This window comes from Rattus rattus, chromosome 1, assembly GCF_011064425.1.
Source record: "Rattus rattus isolate New Zealand chromosome 1, Rrattus_CSIRO_v1, whole genome shotgun sequence".
Classification (NCBI taxonomy): Eukaryota; Metazoa; Chordata; class Mammalia; order Rodentia; family Muridae; genus Rattus; species Rattus rattus.
The window spans coordinates 100,554,858-100,575,717 of record NC_046154.1 but is presented as its reverse complement, the minus strand read 5'-3'; the positions used below and the strand labels follow the sequence as shown (position 1 = coordinate 100,575,717).

The 20,860-nt window shown below is 47.7% G+C and overlaps 2 protein-coding genes across 2 annotated transcripts; one reads left to right on the top strand and one right to left on the bottom strand.

The window, feature by feature from the left end:
* Positions 1-3,804: 3,804 nt before the first annotated feature.
* Positions 3,805-12,032, bottom strand: Sec61b (SEC61 translocon subunit beta). The gene is made up of 4 exons (XM_032904260.1): positions 11,943-12,032; positions 11,712-11,809; positions 6,911-7,012; positions 3,805-4,062 (listed from the first exon to the last, which is right to left on the bottom strand). Exons 1-4 carry the CDS (start codon positions 11,943-11,945, stop codon positions 3,975-3,977), a joined length of 291 nt encoding a protein of 96 aa, XP_032760151.1. The 5' UTR covers positions 11,946-12,032; the 3' UTR covers positions 3,805-3,974.
* A 282-nt stretch (positions 12,033-12,314) lies between these two features.
* Positions 12,315-16,873, top strand: Alg2 (ALG2 alpha-1,3/1,6-mannosyltransferase). Its single transcript, XM_032904248.1, has 2 exons — positions 12,315-12,747; positions 14,267-16,873. Exons 1-2 carry the CDS (start codon positions 12,400-12,402, stop codon positions 15,164-15,166), a joined length of 1,248 nt encoding a protein of 415 aa, XP_032760139.1. The 5' UTR covers positions 12,315-12,399; the 3' UTR covers positions 15,167-16,873.
* The last annotated feature ends 3,987 nt before the right edge of the window (positions 16,874-20,860 follow it).

Here is a 20,860-nt window from a genome sequence, read left to right as displayed (position 1 = left end):
GGAGAGCTAGTTCAGGCTGCAGGAGATAGTGCCACTGAGTCAGAGAAAGGAAACAGGCGACCTTGCATGCTGTGGCCTCCCAGGGTCTTCCGGCTCTCACAGCTCACAAACTGTCCACACCACCAGCTCACTAATATGCAAGGGGTGTTCCCAGAGGCAGAGGCAAGCAGATCTCTGTAAGTCTGAGGCCAGCCATGTCTACACAGAGCTACATAGCACCCTGTCAGGAACAAGGGCATGCTCTCTGCACTCACAGCTCCACAGGGTCTCCAGTACTCCCTAGTGAATGCAGCCTGGCATTGTAGACACCCTCAGGCATTTCAACCTAGAACAACATTTACGTGATTTCAGAATATCGTGTCCAACTCCTCCTGTGGGGTCCTGACACTTGGAATCTAGACGAGGATGGGTGTGGGAACAGGACAGACACCCAGCTGTCATCATTCCAGGCCCACCATGTTCAGAGTTAACACTAGAAGCTCAAGATGTCCCGTTCTCAACTAGTTCAGGGACTCTGGCACTGTCCTTGACAAGGCTTCTCCTAGGACTTCGAAGGCTCAGCCTAAGCTGATGATAGCAGTTCACTTTGATGGTTGTCTTAGACAAGGTTTCTATTCCTACACAACATATCGTGACCAAGAAGCAAGTTAGGGAGGATAGGGTTTATTCAGCTTACACTTCCATGTTGCTGTTTATCACCAAAGGAAGTCAGGACAGAAACTCACACAGGGCAGGAAGTTGGAGGCAGGAGCTGATGCAGAGGCCATGGAGGGATGTTTCTTACTGGCTTGCTTCCCCTGGCTTGCTCAGCTTGCTCTCTTATAGAACCCAGGACCACCAGCCCAGGGATGGCACCACCCACAATGGGCTGATCCCTGCTGGATCACTAATTAAGAAAATGCCTTACAGCTGGGTCTCATGGAGGCATTTCCTCAAGGGAGGCTCCTTTCTCTGTGATAACTCCAGCTTGTGTCAAGTTGACACACAAAACCAGCCAGCACATCAAAAGCAGGTAGAATTGTAGCCCACGTCATGGGGCCTGGAAGCTTCTCAGAGCCAAGAACACCTTAACTCAAGTAGAGATCTAATGTGTTGGGATTTTATAAGTGCTATAAATAAAAGCCAGGGGTGGTGGCTCATGCCTACACCAATACAGGAGGATTAGGCTACAGAGGGACTACATAGACACACATCATTAATAGCTCATAAGCAGTAAGTTTATTATAAAAGCAGCATAAGATGTAGTATACATATGTAATGAAATTATTTTCTGCCTAGAAAGAAACAAATTCTGGCAAATGATATCCCATGTGGAGGACATTATGCCAATCAAATTAAGGTCACAAGTTAAGGTAGAACAGCTGCACCATAAAGACAGCGATGGCCATCCGCTGCTGGAGAGGGCAGTTTTGGGAGGGAGATGGGGAGAGCATCCTAGAGGATAAATGGACTGAATACCACTGAGTGGTGAGTTGAAAATGGTTAAGATGAAAAATTTTGTTATGTGTGTTTTACCACCAAAAAAAATAATTTTCTTTTTTATAAAAACGGGAGGAACAGCTTGAGCACCGTTCCTCTGCGACGGTGTTAGCATTGTGCTGCAGAGCCAAAGGCAGCATGGAGTGCGGGCTGCGCGTCTTTACATCTCCTCCCGGTTCCCTTCCTTCCCTTCTGCTGACTGCAGCCTGCCCGTCCTGCCAGCCAGAGCGCGCACCTTGTAACCCACTGCTCAGAGAACAGCAGGTTTGCGGGGACCACTGGGGACCAGGCTGGCCGAGCCAACGAGGCAAGGACAGCACCCCGTGTGGCTGCAGTATCTGTCTACCCTAGAGACGGTTAACACGGACACAGACGGACAGACAGACAGACACACACACACACTCCCAAATTAAAGTTATAACTTTTAGCTGTATTTGGCACCTCTAACGGGCTATGGGGGGTGGGGTGGGATTCTATTACAGGTATTATTGTCTTTTTTCCAAATGAATCAAACTCTGTTTTCTGTGTTTCAAAAAATAAAAACACCTGTGTGGTGCAGTAAGAAGTTCACAGAATCCAAGAGCACCAGTTTTCCAGCCATTTTCAAGTGCAAATTCACTGATATGTCACCCTAGGAAATCTTTCATGGGGCTGTGGATGGTTCCACAGGTAAGGGAGCTTGTGAGAAGATGATCAGAGTTCCAGAACATAATGGTGGACAAAAAGAACCAACTCCCCCACGTGTCTTTTGGCCTCCACATACGAGCCTTATCAATCATACACTCACCCTGCCCCTCCCACACATAACCAACTAATGTAACCTTTAAAGATAAACCTTATGAAGAGACATACTGGGTAGCATGTGCAAAGCTTTGGGTCTGATTCCCTGTGACATAAAAGACAGGAGAGGAGTCGGAGAGAGGAAGGAGCCAGCCAAGGAGGGAGAAGACGGGGAGCACAATTAAATAATTTATACGCATATATAAGAATATCAATGAAAGCCATCATTTTGTACAATACACAACTTAAACAACTAAAGGGAGGAGGGGACACACAACTTTATCTTTAAAGTGTGACACTAGTGTCTCAGGCAGCCATGCGCTGATGTGGATGCTGAGCTCAGAGCCCATGACCTCTGCAAGAGCAGCAAGTGCTCTAAATCACTGGGCCGTTGCTCCAGGCCAAAGGTGGGAATTTTAACTCTTAAATCTGCATCTGAGCACACACAGCAGCTCTTCTGCGAGAGCAGGGCACACGCTTAACTGCTGCCATCCCCTGGGCCTCAAGATGGTTTTATTTTATTTATTTGAGGGAATACATGTGTCGTGACACATGTGGAGATCAAAGAACAATTTGTGGGGTTCAGTTCTCTCCTTTCACCATGCAGATCCCAGGGACTAAACTCAGATCATCAGCAGGTTCTTCCCCCACCTGGACCATCCACTCGCCCATCCCTCTGACCTGTTTTACACATGGAAGACTTACACACATCTTCAGCATGGATCCTGCTGGACAGTCAGTTGCTTCTGGCCGTCTCTCTGGGCACCTGTGTGGAGCCTCGGGCTCCCGGACTGCCCTGCTGGGGTGACTCTGAGAACAGCACTGCTGTCTGTGCTCAGTGGGCAGCACAGGTGACGACAATCCCAATACTTACTTTTGGACACAATTATTTAGGCAGTAGTATAAAAGTGCTGTCTCACTCCTATTACAAAGTCTTGGATTTTTGAAATAAAAACAAAATTTTACCAATAAATCCAATTTCTCAAATTAGTTCTTTCAAAGCGTATTTACAAATGAGAGACCAGTGGTCGGAAGTCCCCGAGGGATACCTGGAGAAGAGAAAAAAGCAACCGATTGCCTATAATTTTAGACACAAAGAACTGAATGAGCCAGGCCTGTTGGAGGGGTGGAGACAGGAGCATGGCAAGTTCCAAGAGAGTCTGGGCTTCATAGCGAGACCCCGTCTCAAAAGAGTAGAAACAAAACAAAGAACAGAATGAGCAGACACCTCAGCCAAGACTCTTGGTTTCTCATTTCTGTGACTCTTACCCTCGGCACCAGCTGCCTCCCGCAGATCCTGGATGGGAATCCAAGGCACACTTCTTGAAAACCAAGTACCCAAAATGACACTCACCAGCACAGAAATACCTTGGGGAAAACGTGCCAAGGCCAATTAGAGCATCTTGGATTTGGGTGACTACACGGTTATAGGAGGAACTGTCAATTACAAAGAATGAGCTCGGTAAGAAAGACTACCCACTCATGCACTGGTAAACCAGAAGGCAGAGACGGAGGGCCCTCACAATAACGCATCGGCAACCAGTCTCCATATAAAGCAATTCCAAAGTTTATTAGCCATAGAAAAAACTGATTTCTCAAAGTCAATTCTTATTCTCTGTAAAATAATACACATAAACAGAAATCACTATACTTTTGGTCCAAGATATGTTGGGTTTTTCCTTCTTCTTCAGATGATGGATAGATGCAGCCAAAATCTATGAACGCGTGTACTTGCCCCAAATGTGCAGCATAAACACAGAAGCGATGAACAGAAGACTCATCACCAGTACTGGGACAGGGCCACTGGGAATGAGAAGAGAAGCCATGCTTACTTCAGTCACAGGTACGCTTAACAGTAACGACTGCCCCAGGGAAGCGAGGGGACCTTGTTTATACCACGCAAAGGATTCCCCAGAATTGATACTGGACAGATAAGCTGTGCTGAGGCCGGAGGGGGTACGGTCTCCTCTTCTGTTGTCACACAGCACATTATACCCAAACAAAACCATCTGATGGCCAAAGATAATCCCTCAGATTTGCTAATTTTCTGTACTTAATATATTCTACAATAAAAAGAAAAATTTCCCAAACTCTTATGTGCAAAAGAATCTATTTACGAACCTTCTCAAATTAACATGTATTAAGACAACCCTTTCCATCTCATTACAGTGTATGATGCACACAGACAAATTGAATCTAGGACCCCATTTAACCTGCACAAACTCATGTGTCTCATAGGTGAGACAAGTATTAATCTCACTTTCTACATAAGGAAACCTGAGGCTCAGAGGAATTCCTGCCTAAAGACACCCAGAACACAGAGGTCAGAACTCTCTGACTCCACCCAACAAGCTCTTGTACCTCCAGGAAGTTCTTTTTGTTTCTTTTGTTTTGTTAAGACCAGGTCTCTCGGTGTAGACCTCACGGTCCCAGTACTCACACGGACACCAGGCTGGCCTGGAACTCAGACGTCCACCTGCCTCGGCTGGCCTAGTGCTTGGATTAAAGGTGTACACCACACCCAACACATCTAATCTTAGCACCACATTCCAGAGACTGCTTAGTGTAGACAGGGAATAGATTCCCCCATCTGCCTTTCTCTGAATCAAAAGCTGCTATAAAGGCCTGGCTTCCATGTTTCTTACTGGGAAGGCCTCTGAAAGCACACAAGCTGTGAACATTTACTCTGCGCATGGCCCACAACAGGTTTGGAGAATTCCACACATCTTGCTTCTCCTCCCAGATACAACTGGGAAGTAGAGACTCCAGAAAAGGAATCCTTTACTGTCAGGCAGGCCCAGGTGAGTAGCAGTAGTGCCAGACTGGATCAGACTGGATGATAAATACTATGGAGATCGAGATCTCTGCTCATCATTCCAAAGTTTGTACAATTAGAGTAAGAAGGTTAAATCGGAGCGGGCACCGCCATGATCTTCCTCCCTTATGCTGGGCACCGCCATGATCTTCCTCCCTTATGCTAACATCAGCCCGGGCACAGAGCTGAGGACCAGCTCTCAAGGGACTTGGGGTGAGGATGCCTGACATTCACACGCTTGCCTGAGCCTCATTCCTTACCCTCCGTCTGTCTCCCCATCTGCAAAGAGGTTACTACACAAGGCAGACTTACAGCAGGTTCTCAGGAAACAATAATATCAACCTGAAAATCTTACAAAATCCCCAGAAGGAATCAAAAATAAGCTCAAAGGAGTTGGCGGGCAGATTTGTAGGTAGGAATTCTCAGCTGTGTTCTTTCACCAAAGCACGTTTCTCCGACATGGTTAGGATACTGCTTATGAAACGTCAAGAGAAAGTTCCTACCAGTTCCCGGGAGTCCCCGAGCACCACAGTCGAAGGACTGGAAGGGCAGGCCTGAGCCAGGCTTGCCCACACGAGGTGTTCCCACCTTTCTGAGGAATTTAAAATGAGTCCCATGGCCGCTGGAAAGAGCAAGGAAATACAAGCTACCCCTCCAACACTAAGAAAATCACCAAAGGCTGCAGAACACCACCAGCTCACTCCCCTCAGCTGAAGAAATGCTTTGTAAAAATATTCTTACAAGCTGACAATGGAGGGGGTGGGGGAGGGGCACCAGCCAGGCCTGGTCGCGTGAACCTACAGTCCCAGTGCTCAGCTAGGAGGCTGAGGTAGAAAGAAGGTAAGTTCCAGACTAGTCTGGCTACATTGTAACACCCTGCCCACAAGGGGAAAAAAAGTAACAGGAAAAAATTCAATAAATGAATTGAACCAAATCCCACAAGTTATAGGGAAATCTTCATAAACTAAATCTGAAACGTAAGCCAAATCAATTAAACTAACTGAATTTTTGTCTCTTCTCTACCAGACGGGCAGTAGAGGAAGGTGTGGGCCCCAACAGTCAGGCCTGCTCTGCCTCCTACCATTTGTGTCCCCGTACCTCACTGCCTCTGAGACTCCTCATCTGCAAAATGGCCCAGCTCCTACCTCAGGAAGGCCAGTCAGATCAAAACAGAAAAGATACTATGTTTTCTGAAAAACAGCAAGTGCTCCACACAGATCTGCTGCTATTACCCTCCTCCCTTATCTGCAGGGTTTAGTCAGGAACAGGAGGAAAGGGTGCTATGGTTCCAGACAACCTGGCCTAGGAGGTAAGTGAGGCACAGGACAGAAGTTGCATGGCCGGCCACTTCTCCTCAGTCGATGAGTCCTCGCGAGGCTAAGCTTGGAAAGCGATGCATTCACCCTCCTGGGTCCACCTGCCACCCTCCCACCGCAAGGAAGCCAAGGGACTTTGGGTAACATGACATACTCAAAAATCTCCATTAGGCTGTGATAATAGCAGCTTCCTCCTCAGGGCAGCTTTGAAAAATCACCCAATCCCCATTCAAATCCCCTCCTTCATTTCAGGAGCACCAAATGAAGAGCGATTTCCTCTAAAGCAGCTTCCCTTCCGGTTCTCTGTGCGGGCCGTTTACCCTGACACAGGGGCAGGAGGCTCCTTCTTCTCAGTCACTCCCAGAAAGGCGTCGTTCAGCACCCTAATCTGCCCATCAGCTGAGGAGCAGGCAAGCCAGGCCCAGCCCACCTGGCACAAATGCAGCGGCAGGGGATTATGTCAGGGACGGCTCCTACACCTCGGTCACCAGGACGCACACAAGTCCACTCCACCACTTACACTTTGAGCCCCGGGGAATCTTCTGTGTAGAATCGCCACATCCCCCCAGTCCCTGCCGAGGTGGTGCGGCCTGCACTCCGGGTTCCGCAGCTGGCATTTTTTCTGAAAGAGATTAAAAAAAAAAGTAGTAGTTTTTCTCAGAAATCCGTTTTGTAACATAATATATGCTTCTAATATACAGGCTTTTAAAAAAAAAAAAAAAAAGCTGTGAGAAGACCTTCTTTACTAGCACTCGAACCCTCCCTTTGCCTCTCTGCTCTTACGTTGTATGGACTGAGTACTAGCTGTCATGTGCCAACGCGGGCAGGAGCCGCCTTTACCACAGCTAGCCTCCTCAGTGGACAGTGTGCTTCAGTTAGGTCTTCATAGGAATTTCTGTGAAATAAACCCTATCTATAAATGCCCTTAACTTATAATTTCATTTTAAAGAGACTACTCGAAAAGATGGTTTAAAATAACTGCACCGGCAGCAAAATCAAGAAAAGACGCTGAACTGTGACTACATCAAGGCCCCGGAATGGAGAATGCGTGTGGTGGGTGAGCGCGCTGTAACGCTCCTGAGCCATTCTGGTAAACTGACCCTCAGTCTTGGGGAAGGGCAGGAGGTAAAGAGCAAAAAACATACAACCCAAACTTGTTCTCTGCAAAAGGACGAGACGGCTGGTGCACAGAGCCATCCTGGCAGACAGAGCAGACCAAAGGCATGGACGCTTAGGACCAGGACCAGCCTCTCCTAGCCGCTATCCTCCTGAGGGACAAGGCACTGCCCAACCCTGTGCTAGAGTAGCAAAGCATGGGCTCAAGCACTGGATGACAAGAAGAAATCCAAAGGAATCTTCAGCCGTATCATCATGCCAGAAGTATTTAGGTGTGAAAAAAACAATGTCCTGCCTTACCAAATCCCAATATTCTATTAAAATCCCTTTCCTGTGTGGGGCTGCTGATTCTTGAACAGGCCTAAAGCCTGCCTCGCCCCATCATAGCCTTGGCATGACATTCTGAGTGCAGAAATCCTGTGTGTAGCCTAGGGAGCTCATCCTGCCACACGAGGGGAAGACTAGAGCCTTGCTCCCTGTCTGACCCCAACTGTGCTCATGACAACTCTGAGGGCAGTCAGTACCCACGGTTTGACCCTACTCTGTTATCGAATGACATCTCACATACATTAGTTATGGTTCACAGTAGTCTGGAAACATACATCTCTATGTTTGACTGCTTCTGTGGGAAGGCTGTGAATAGAAAAAAAAGATATACGCGGTGTGCAGACTGCCTGTGCTCTTAGAAAGCCTCCCTGGGCAAGCATGTCTCTAATCTCCTTTGTTTATAAAACAGGAGCTGTGACCAAAGATAAACCAGTGTCCACGTGGAAAGTTGAGGCACGGCCCCTCAAGTTAGTTCTCTTCGAAGCTGGAATTTCAAGATCCCAAGAGAAACCAGTAGGATTTGTTGTTGTTACTTCTGCCACTGGCAGTGGACGAGCAGAGAGTATCTGAGGAGCAGGGTCCATAGGAACACCAATACCCCTTGTTACCTTATGTGGGGAGCTAGCTGGGGCACCCAACAGAGCCCACTTTCATCTCTTAATCTTCAATGAAGTCTACACCTTCTTCCTGCACTTTTAACCGAACGCTGTTCACCTAACCACGTGCATGCTTTGGGCTGCCGCTATGGCTGCTGGCATGTGCTGGAGCAACCCCAGCTCACTGACCTGCCTGTCTACTTACTGTTCCTGTTGCCTAGGAGGCCTATCCTCCCTGGCCCAGAGTGTCACTTGCTCCCTTGCACTCACGGGTCTCTATTCATAAGCCACTCACCCTATCCAAACCAACCACCCTCACTCTTTCCTCTGCCAGCTTCTTTAATTTACTGCCTTCATCGCTTGAAACCCCATGACCTATTTATTTGCCCTGGTTACCCATGGCCTCCCCAGTGGGAAGAAGCTCACAGGATGCAAACAAGCCCTAGCTACCTTTTTTACAAGTACATTCTCCAAGGTAAAGCAAGGCTCGACCTGGCAGACCTTTAGTTATTATTCCATAACTGTCTTAATAGCCTTAATTGTTCCACCATCTTAAATGTCTAATTTCCACCCCTTCTGCAGGAACACCATGTAGCGGGCAGTTCACAGTATGTGTCTCTAGGATGTCCTCAATCCTTCTCATCCTGTGGCAGCCTCCTTTTCCACTGTATTGTGCAGAGCCAGGGCTCCAACCCCAGCTTAATCGTAAATCCCACACATTCCTTCTCTGAGGCCCTATTACTGCTGTCACTTCATTCAGAGAGGGGTAGAAATTGCACGCTACGCAGCCGAAGTATCACTAATCATAGCTTCAACGCTTCTCAACTGATGGACATACTCTTAGATAGACACAGCGATCACAACTACCTCACATCGCTAACCATAGCTTCAACACTTCTCAACGAATGCACATGGTCTTAGATAGACACAGCGATCACAACTACCTCACCATCCTACGTTTCTAGAATGAATTTTGCACAGTTTTTGTATATAGCCACACACTCACTAGCACATGTGAATGAGTTCTGTACACGCCATACATATAACCACTGGCTGTCTAGTTTTACAGGCTCTACAATACCAGAACCTAAAAGATGTCTTCCTTATCCGGAACCTTCAAAGTTACATCTGTCACCTCACTTGTGCACTGGTTGCCTCATTTTTAATTATTATCCTTTGATAGTTTCATAATTAGGTACCCTCTGGTTCCCTAAGAACTCTCAGATGGCCAAATTTCCCTCTTAATTCTTCTTGAACAAAAACCAATCCCCAAAGAACTATACCTACACGAGTATCCCCTGCCCCCCCAAAAAAACCTCTGAAATCCCAGCTAGCAACGAGAAGCACCTCCGTAATCTAAACCACAGCTCAACATCCTTTGCTTGAATATCTTAATGACAGAACATTCATGGTCACTCGGGGTCACCTTACCATTTCTGACAGTTCTATTACAACTTCCTTCTCCGAGCTGCAATCTGTTGCACTCGTTCAAACCACCTACTTTAGACTTTCATATTTTCCTGCCGTAGTCAACAAGGAAAGTCCCTCCCATCCTCTTTCCCTGTTGTTTGTGTTGTGTTTTGTGGGTCGTGCTAGGGACCAAGCCCTACAGGCAAGCTCTCTCTTACTGAGCTACCTACCCACTATATCCTCAAGCTTTCCCCCTCACATTCCTAAGGGTAGTTTGAGAGTACTCCTTGGTGTTTTCAAGGTCCACTCCTCTCTACCAAAACCCTTACTAGTTGTTGTACAAACACAACAATACAGTTGATTGATTGCCTCAGTCAATGTTTACTGTAGCACCATTTAAGACGGGAGCTGGAAAAGAGGACTTGGGTAGATGCTCTGTGAAAGCAGAGGAGATGAACATGTAGATATAAATACGTGTATACTGTCTCAATAAGGGTTTTCCATTGCTGTGAACAGACACCATGACCAAGGCAACTCTTAGAAAGAACAATATTTAACTGAGGCTGGCTTACAGGCTCAGAGGTTCAGACCATTATCATCAAAGTGGGAGCATGGCAGCATCTAGGCAGGCATGGTGCAGGCGGGGCTGAGAGTCCTACATCTCCATCTGAAGGCTGCTAGTGGAAGACTGACTTCCAGGCAGCTAGGATGAGGGTCTTATAGCCCATGCCCACTGTGACACACCTACTCTAACAAGGCCATATCTCCTAATCCTGCCATTCCTTGGGTCAAGCGTATACAAACCATCAAAAATACTACTACAACTATAATCCTAGCACAGGAGAGGTGAAGGCAGGTTGTGTGAGACTGTCTAAAAGGAAATTAAGTAACTAAATAAATAGTTGAGAAGAGTCCAGACATGATGATGATGGTGAGCTCAGAAAACTGTAGTGAGTTCAGAATTGCTGGCTCACAGGAGGGAAAAAGGAGAAGCCTGGGGTCCCTCTGAAGGCCTCCTTTTTTTTAAAAAGAACAGGCACCACAAGAAACTTACAGAGAACCTAAGTGGAAAAGTAACAACAGGCTGGAGGATGGGAAGTGGGGGAAATACAAAGTAGAAGAAGTTGAGGGATAAGTTGGATGGACAGAAATGGAGGAAGCGAAGTAGTGTGGTCTTCCTGTGAGGTCTGTCATATGACTGGATGGAGAAGGCACACACACATACACACACACACACACACACACACACACACACACAGCAGTGACATTTAAAAATAAGGAGACACTGAGGCTGGAGAAATGGCTCGGAGGTTAAGAATACTTGTTGCTCCTGAAGAGAACCACAAATCGGTCCCCAGTACTCATATGGTGGCTCACAATCATTCATTAACTGCAGTTCCAGGTGACTTCCGGGGGCACCAGGCAAGAACGTGATGCATACACACATACATGCATGCAACACCCACACATATACAAAATAGATTTAAAAAGAAAGACACACACAGCCGGGATGGGAAACCAGGGTGACAGACTGTTGTGTAAGGCAAATTTTGTTAAACAGTGTCTATGGGACCTCCCGTTGGAAGACAGAAAAGTAAAGCCTCACACACATCAGCCATATGCCAACGCTTTTCCTAAAGTTGTTCCTGATCCTAGTCTAACTTAACTTACCTTTAACTAAAAGTGGCCCGTGCAGAGATGATCAAGGAGAGGAAAACCATGTCTCTCTCCTAAACTAACTGGATGGCCACGTCAGCTCGGGCTCACCCGGACCCTATGAATCTTCCCATCCTGGAGCTCTTTCCAGCAATGCAAATTCCTGGGCCCCTCGCCTCTCCCAGGCATAACGGGGCCGCCCACCGAGCCACTTACCTCTGCCGGACAGTGGATCCCGCCGCCCGTGCGGCCACCGCTTTGCTAGGAGAACGCCCAGAGGAGCCCACGTTGGTGGCACTAGGCGTTGGACCCGGCTGCAGAGAGAAGCAGACCAACAGTGAACATCGCGGGTCCTTTCTACACCTCCGACCCCACACCCACCCAAGAAGCTGGGAAGAGCAATGAGGTCCCGGAATGAGAGAGACCAAGACAGGGGTAAGTGCGCACCATGCTGATGTCTAAGAACAGTAGGCACAAGAGATATGAAGATGGTAGTCGGGAAGTTGCGGAGCACTCGGAGGGACAGGCTCTGGCACCGCCCCCGGCCGGCTGGCAGGGTCTTCGCAGACGCTAGGATGTTTGGGCTGACCTAAGATATGCCTGTAAAAATTATGCTGAGAACGACTGGGCCGTGTGAAAGTATAGACCTTTCGCTTCTTTTATTTAATTTATTTAGCGTCTTTCATATGGTCGAAAATCACCAAACTGAAAGCTTTGGACATGTTCACACCAAAAATTAAATCAGGCATTTTCTTAGAGTCCACAGATTTATCGCTGATGTGTCCTAAACTGACGCAAGCGTAGTTGCGCTGGGTCGGCTTTCAGTAGTCAGCGGGGGACCGGGGCGGAGCTTGCAGGAGCTAGCAGAAGCTCGAGCGGAGAGCGCAGGCGCGGCTGATCTACCATGGCCGAAAACCTGTACCGAACCCGGTCCCGGGTTTACAGCCCATCCGTGCTGTTTCTGCACCCAGATATGGGTATAGGCGGTGCCGAGCGCCTAGTGCTGGACGCGGCGCTGGCGCTGCAGGAGTACGGCTGTCAGGTGAAGATATGGACCGCGCACTACGACCCGAACCACTGCTTCATTGAAACCCGCGAGCTCTCGGTGCAGTGCGCAGGGGACTGGCTGCCTCGCAGCCTGGGCTGGGGCGGCCGCGGCGCCGCCATCTGCTCCTACGTGCGCATGGTCTTTCTGGCGCTCTACGTGCTGTTTCTCTCCGGCGAGGAGTTCGACGTGGTGGTGTGCGACCAGGTGAGGCCGCCACTAATTCTTGGTTGGGAGTGGTACCTCCGTTCTAGGTTTTTAGGAGCTGTCCAGCAGGAGTCCCCAGGGAGAGAACGGTCACCAGTTTTAGTATGGACCCTTTAAAATGGCAGATCGCAGGGACATCTCTCCCCCGTCCCCTTCCTTTCGTTGAAGATCCTTGAGGTAGGGCTCACTTGCCTGCATTTTAAAGGTTTAGCCTGGGGACTAAATTGATTGGATCCAGGTGGTTGTTGGCATTAAAATGTCGCCTTCCGGTCACACCTTGTAGCTGACTCTGTTTACTCTTCTCCGTTATTCCTATTGTCTCTGCTTCCAGGTCGCGTCCATCCCACCCTCTCCAGCCTTCCTAATGCCGCCATTCCGGTACTTAGCAGTGCCATGGATTAAAGTCAAGCTAAACGTATCATGTCCCCTTTAAAACTTTAACATGGTCCCCATCGGTCTTTGAAGAAAAGTCCAGTTATTTTATCTGGTCAAGTGTCTGAGCTTACATATGGAAGCCATAGGTCAATGTCAGGTATCTGTCTCAGCTAATCTGCACCTGAACATTGGAGTCAGGCTCTCTCACTGAACCTGGAACTGAAAGATTGAGCTAGATTTTGGGACAGGTATTCACTGCCATACCCTGTATTCCTGGGGCCAACGCCTCAGCCCCACCTTTATTTTTCTTTTAATTGAGAAATAACATTCACTCTGGAGTCAAAGTTCAAATAGGAAGTATAATGTAAAAATTCCCTGTTCCCAGCCTTGGGAGAGCCACTGTCAACAGCGTCTTCTGCATCCTCCCAGAAATGATGTGTGGCCATCATTCGTATCTGTTTCCTGCTACATCTTACTTGTACATAATTGGGATTTGTTGTACCTGCAGTTGGAAACTTTGCTTTTGTTCTGCAAAAATTTGAGACATCTTATTGATATTCAAGATTCCTATCAGTCTCTTGAGGGGCTGAAAAGTCCCCTTTATTGAAATATCCTGTAGTTATTCTTCCCTAAAAGACAACCAGGTTTGAGGGGTGTGTGTGTGTGTGTGTGTGTGTGTGTGTGTGTGTGTTCCTAGGTGTGACACTAGGTGTGATATCTTCACACTACATTTATCTCACTTCTTACATAGTCCTCTGAGGAAACTCCTGAGGGGCGGGAAGACTGCTGTGGGTCATGGAGTAGCTCACGTAAATGTCAGTTTTCCGGACTTTAGTTCCAAGGGTGTCACTTTGTTCTCCCACAGTCTACTCAGCTACCCAGTGCTCTTATCCACAATGGATGCTGCTGTACTCTAACCAAGCAGACAGGTGAACATAGCCACAGTTGCTCCAGGGATGCTTTAATTATGATCCTGAACTGCACTGAACCACCCTGAGGAAGCTATATGGTCATGGTTAATGTAGGCATTTACCCAGATCCTATGGGTTCAGTAATGCCAGGCAGCTAGGCTAGAACAGGAAAAGGATTGTGGCCTGGGCTGTTAGGCGACCAGACACTCACCTGCTTGTTTCACCTTGGTTAGGTGTCTGCCTGCATCCCTGTGTTCAAACTGGCCAGACGGCGGAAGAGGGTCCTGTTTTACTGTCACTTCCCAGATCTGCTGCTTACTCAGAGAAATTCATCTCTGAAGAAGTTCTACAGGGCCCCCATCGACTGGATCGAGGAGTACACCACAGGCATGGCAGATCGCATCTTGGTCAACAGCCAGTACACAGCTTCCGTCTTTAAGGAAACCTTCAAGACCCTGTCTCACAGAAATCCCGATGTGCTCTACCCATCTCTGAACATCGGCAGCTTCGACTTGGCCGTTCCTGAAAAGATAGATGACCTAGTCCCCAAGGGGAAACAGTTCCTGTTCCTCTCCATCAACCGGTACGAGAGGAAGAAAAACCTGCCCTTGGCCCTGAGCTCCCTGGTCCAGCTTCGCGCTCGGTTGCCGCCTCAAGAGTGGGAGAAGGTTCATCTGTTCATGGCAGGCGGCTACGACGACAGGGTCCTGGAGAACGTGGAGCACTATAAGGAGTTGAAGAAAATAGTCCAAGAGTCAGATCTCGAGCGGCACGTGACCTTCCTGCGGTCCTTCTCGGACAGACAGAAGATCTCACTCCTCCACGGCTGCTTGTGTGTGCTCTACACACCCAGCAACGAGCACTTCGGCATCGTCCCTCTGGAGGCCATGTACATGCAGTGCCCGGTCATCGCCGTCAATTCCGGTGGGCCCTTAGAGTCTATTGTCCACAAGGTCACGGGGTTTCTGTGTGAGCCCGACCCAGTGCACTTCTCGGAAGCCATGGAGAAGTTCATCCACAAACCATCCTTAAAGGCGACGATGGGCCTGGCCGGAAAAGCCAGGGTGGCAGAGAAGTTTTCCGCTGATGCATTTGCAGATCAGCTCTACCAGTATGTCACCAAACTGGTGTAGTCGGGAGAGTGTCACGTAGGGTCTGTATGCCGCGTGCACTGCAGTCCCTCTTCTGGGTTGTAGAAGCACCTTTGAAACCAAAAGAGGAGGGGAAAAAAAAGGAGCTAGAATCTAGTGCTAGTGAGATAATTTTTTTTTTAAGTAGACTTGAGTCTTGAGTGTGAGCCACCTGTCCACCACACCCACCTGTCATTTTCTGAAAATACTCTCAATGCTGTAATCATTCCGAATCACATCAGTATTGTGGAAAGTACGGTAGAAATCTGCTGCGAGCAGACGATTTTAATTCTATTTTCCTGGATTATTGTTCCTTTATATATAAAGGTTTAATCATCCAGTGCCTTAATTGGCTTTAGTAGTTTAGGTCCTAACCATTGCCACAGTCCGTTGATTTGACCTCAGAGTGTAATGGGAACGGAGCTACTGTGGTTCCCATGCTCAGTTTACTTAAAGGGTTCTCTAGTAGCTGCTCAGAAATTCTTGTTGGAATTTTGGCTGGATCCACAGCAAGAGTCCTCAGTATTATTTATTTGTTTTGTTTTGTGTTCTGTTTTGTTTTTACTGCAACTTGACAATAAAAGATGTTTGGCATCGGAAGAGAATAGAGCATTAGGTCTGGGCCCCGGCGCTCTGACTCCATCTTGTTTAATAATTTAACCTGAGGTCGGAAGACTGGGATAGACAAGAGAGCTGACGTGAAGGACATCATCGCACATGTTTCGGCTTACTGTGTCAGAACTACACGTGCTCGGCCTTGTTTCTTTGAGCCTGTGGCAGAACAGTATATCGAGGCAGAAAGCAAAAAGGCCCAACCTCCCTTTCTAGAAAATGTCCCTTGATGACCTTCTCTTCCACTAGTCCTCACTACTAAAGGTCCCGTCACCTCTCAGTACCAGTGTGGGCCAGGGACCAAGCCTCAGGGCACAGGCCTTGGCAGCTGTATTAGAGTCCCATAGAATAATAAACAGCACTTACAGAAGGAATTCCCAGAAGAAGGATGACCTACAGGCTCCTGTCCAGCTAATCCAACAGTGAGCAGAAAGTCCAAAACTCCGGCAGTTCAGGCCATGAGGCTGGGTGTCTCGGCTGGTCTTCAGTAGACTCTGGAATCCCAATGACGTAGGCTCTAACGCCGGTGAAGGAAAGGACTTGCCAACAAGGTGAGGCCAAGCAGGCAAAGAGCAAAAGCTTCCTTCGTCCTGTCCTCACGTAGACTTCTAGCAGAAGGCATGGCCCAGACTAGAGATGTGTCTTCCCACCTCAAGATCAGGATTAAAGAAGATCTACTGACTTCAAATTAAGCAAAACTCTCTCCCAGGTGTGCCCTCTGTCATTAGATTTTAGTTCATTCAAGATGGAGTCAAGTTGACAGCCAAGAATGGCCATCACCGGGGACACTCCACATATAAACTGTATACCAAGCTTCATATTTCAGACATGTTTCTTGATGTCATCCATGTCTCCAGCCCTTGTAGTGTGTATGTGTTGTATTCTCTGCAGAATTTAGCATGCCCGTGTTTCCTGTCCTTCACGTAAATGCCTTTGTGTGAAGCTTGCTTGACCCTCCACTCACCTCTCCAGCCCCCATCCCTGTGACACTGCCCAGTAATAACTGTTTGTTGTTTACCTGTTGCTTGTAAGTGCAAGTATTAAAGCAATTTGAAAGCTAAACTCACCTGTAAGACTATAATAAATACCTGTAATCCAGTAGTCCATTTTATGGTTGCACGCACGGAGCCGAACAACCAGCCTGCCTGATTTAGAGGGAAGTAATCTCTGCCTAACGCCTCAACTTCTTCATCTGTGAAGTGGGGCAGCTGCCCTGTCATGCTTCCCTGGTAGGGTGACTGTGACAGATTTCAACAGCAGACACAGTGCAGAAACAATACATGGTATGAATGTTAGCTACTACCTTTGGAGGTTAGAAAGGACTAGAAGTTTCAAGTCACCTCAGGCCACAGTGAGAGACCACTTTGTTGAGGCTCTGTAGAAATGCGGTTTTAGTTTAAATCTGTATCTTGGGAGTATTTCTTCCAGGCACAATATCAGAAAGGAGCTTCACCAAGTAAGGATGTCACACCTGGCTCTGTGGAATTTGATTTCCATAGTGTCTCGGAAGATCCGGTAAAGTGGTTCTTCCCAATTCTGTGGTTTGGTTCATATGTTTGAGAATTAGAGCCTTTCGGGGACAACCTGAGGGCTCTGGCCCTTTGATTCAAGACTGGAGGAATCGGTGGAACAGCTCGCTCACTGCAAGCACAAATTCGATTGTTTCTTTTGATTCATTCTCAAATGACCCCTGGGCTCCAGGCACTGTCTTCCTTGTCCTGAGCCCGTGGATAACAGAAAACTTCCCAGGCCTAGACAGACTACCAAGTCCTACCTGCTCTGAGTGTCTAGACTCTGGGCTCCTAGACAGACAGCTGAGGGTGGAGCTTTGCCTGCTGGGTGTCCAGAACTTGCAAAATTCCGTAGAGAATTTTGTAGAGAAATAGCCTGGACCAGTAGAACTGCCTTGGTCTCACCAATAGTAATTCTAGCATTAGGGAGTCAGCCTTTTCAGCATGCTGTCAGAGGTGCACAGTAGACATCATTTAATCCTCATATGAAATCCAGTGTCCCTCCGCACATCAGCGAGGGTAAACAATTTGCTTCATCACAGCCTAGAACCCCACCCTACTTGCTTCAGTCATCAAGTTCCATGCCTGTCGGCCTTGCACCTCCCTCCACAGCACTGCTACCGTGCTCGCTTGGGCCCCTGGGCTCAGAAAGGCGTCACTGTTCCTTACCACTTGATCCTGGGGTGGTCTGAGGTTGGTGTAATTCTCCAACATCTTCAAAAGGCCCAGACGAACGGAAGCCGCAACCAAGTGTGCACAGCTGACAAGTGTCAGGTTCAACCCATCTTGCCTCTAGACCTCAGACTAGCCAGGACTTCTCAGTTTGCTGAGACACAGATACCATGTCCCTCATACATGCACACCCAGTTGAGGTGAGGATGGCCTCGTACGCAGAAGGTATGAACTTGCTCAGTGCCAGGCTGTATTGCTATTCTTCCTCCCTTGTGAGGTTCTCATGGCCTCTGGACTTTTCCATGTGGTCTAAAAGCTCGTAGAGCTCACCCTGGGTTTTCATGTTTCCTTCACGGCATCCTTCAAAGGCGATTACAGGCACCTTTGGGGTGGGAAATCAGATGTGCATCTGGGAAGTAGTTGCACGGAAGTCGAAGCCCGGTGTCTTAGTTTGGGTTTTATTGCTGTGAAGAGACAACCATGACTATGACTCTTACAAAGGAAAGCACTCAGTTGGGGCTGGCTTACAATTCAGATATTTAATCCATTATAGTCATGGTGGTGCAAAGGCAGGCATAGAGTAAAGGGAACTGAGAGTTGATCTGAAGACAGCAGGAGACTGTGTACCACACTGGGCATAGCCTGAATGTAGGAGACATCAGAGCCTACCCTTACAGTGACAAACTTCCTTCAACAAGGTCACACCTACTCCAACAAGGCCACAGCTCCTAAAACTGCCTATGGGCCATGCATTCAAACACAGGAGTCTATGAAGACCATACCTGTTCCAAACACCACACCTGGATTTCAGGACGGCCCGGGACAAGGGTTTCTCCCTTGTACCAATGTCTCTCCCGCACAGCTTCCACACCTAGGCTGCCACAGGAACCTGTTTCACCTCACTTGTTCTGCATCAAACACCACTGCCACCCTTGACTCACCCAGTCTGGTGTCCTGAGTCTCAACTACTGGCAGCCAAGTCTTACACCTGTCACTAACTGCCCTGAGACTTTCTTTCTGTGCAGTGCAGCTCCCGGAATCTGACAGACTCCAGAGGTCACCCAGCCTAATTTGTTCACACACAGGGGAATAATAAATTCGGGAGGGCGATCGGCCTGCGGCTGTCCCTCCTTTGTCTTCTTGTGGGGCTCTCTTCCAGCATATCCACCACACATATACTCACTTATCTCTTGCCACTCTGAATTTTCTCTTTCATCCCGAACCCCAGCCCAACCCCCTGCAGCTCTGTGCTCCATGGAAGACAACATCTGTGCACGAACACCCAAACACCTGGTAGGTGGAGGCTAAGGAGCTTTCTCAATGGTTGGTGACTAAACAAGCTGGTTACACAGCCAGTGATGAATGGGTAGAGGTTGGGAGGGTAATGGGGGGGGGACATTCCAAACTACCTGGAGTCAAAGGTGCTCAAGCCAGCAGCTCCCCAGGGATTCGTAAGACCAGGGTCAAGAAGGAAAGAAGTCTACAGTAAGGGGGATCAGGCCAGGTTATTGTGTTTTGTAGGTTTGGGGTTTGGGGGTTTTGTTGTTTTGTTTTGTTGTTTTTTTGTTTGTCGGTTGGTTGAGGGTTTTGTTGTTGCGGGGGTTGGTTGGTTTTTTTGTTTTGGGGTTTGTGAATTGTTTGTTTTGCTTATTTAGTCTTAGTGGAAAAGCTAAGAGCCCTTATTTATTTCATAGTGTGTACGTGTACTGAAATCATGCGATTCCACAAATATGTGCAACTAACATGGGACGACTGAAAACTTCCAAAGCTAGGTATAATGGCATGCACCTTGAATACCAACACTTATAGAAAGACGGGGGTCGGGGGGGGGAGGGATAGGGCCCGTGAGAAAAGTCAGTGGGTAAAAATGCTTGCCACCAAGCTTGCCACCAAGCCTGACATCCTAAATTCAGTCCCTGAGATCCCCATAGTAGAAAGAGAATTGACTCCCACAAGTTGTTGTCTGACTTCTACACCCATACACAAATAGATTTAAAAAGGAAAAATTTAAATTATGAAACAAATTTTTAGCTAGATATAGTGATGTATGACTTTAACCCCAGCACTTGGGAGAAACAGAACTGGGTGGATCTCTGAGTTCCAGACCAGCCTGCTCTACCTTGCAAGTCCCAGGTCAACCAGTGTTTCACAGTGAGACCCTGCCTAGATATCTAACCATTCTAAAAGGATCTTGCCTTTAAAAAAAGAAACTGTAAAACAGTCCCACTGGCTATTTGTTTTTGCAGCATAGTAGTGGACATCAGTGTGTCCAACTAATGCCCTGAAATGTGCATTGCCCTTGATAATAACTTCCTAGTGTTATATACTGAGACTGCTTCAACTTTTTGCTACCATAATCATCTCAGTGGCACGATGACAGATTTAAATCCTAAAAGCAAATATTTAAAATTTCAAACGGCAAAATCGGAAGGCAAAAAATACGAAAAATAAAAGAAATGAAAAGAAGATTGCAGCAACTGCTTGGCATCACACACACACACACACACACACACACACACACACACACACACACGGATGCAGTTCTCAAAAACTCAAAATGTCTTGCCCTCAATGACAGTTTTAGGACCAAGTCACCGTGTTAACCAGCTCAGATCCAGTTGAATTGTGGGTTGACATTTCATTATGGAATACAGAAATCTAAGGATATTTCAGTTCAGAGTCACACGTGTGCTCCTGGGAGCCACTGTCTGGAACGCTGAGCAGCGTGGTCCTAATGCTTACAAGTGGCTGGAATGTGAGCTCTAAGCAGAAGAGAGGATTTCAGGAAAGTTAGGCATACGCAGGAATGTCACTAAGCTTGAGATTTCAATGGATCACCTAATGCCCACCAGAGCACACTTCCTGTAATATCCTGTAACTTTCATGGTAGACTGCCTTCAGA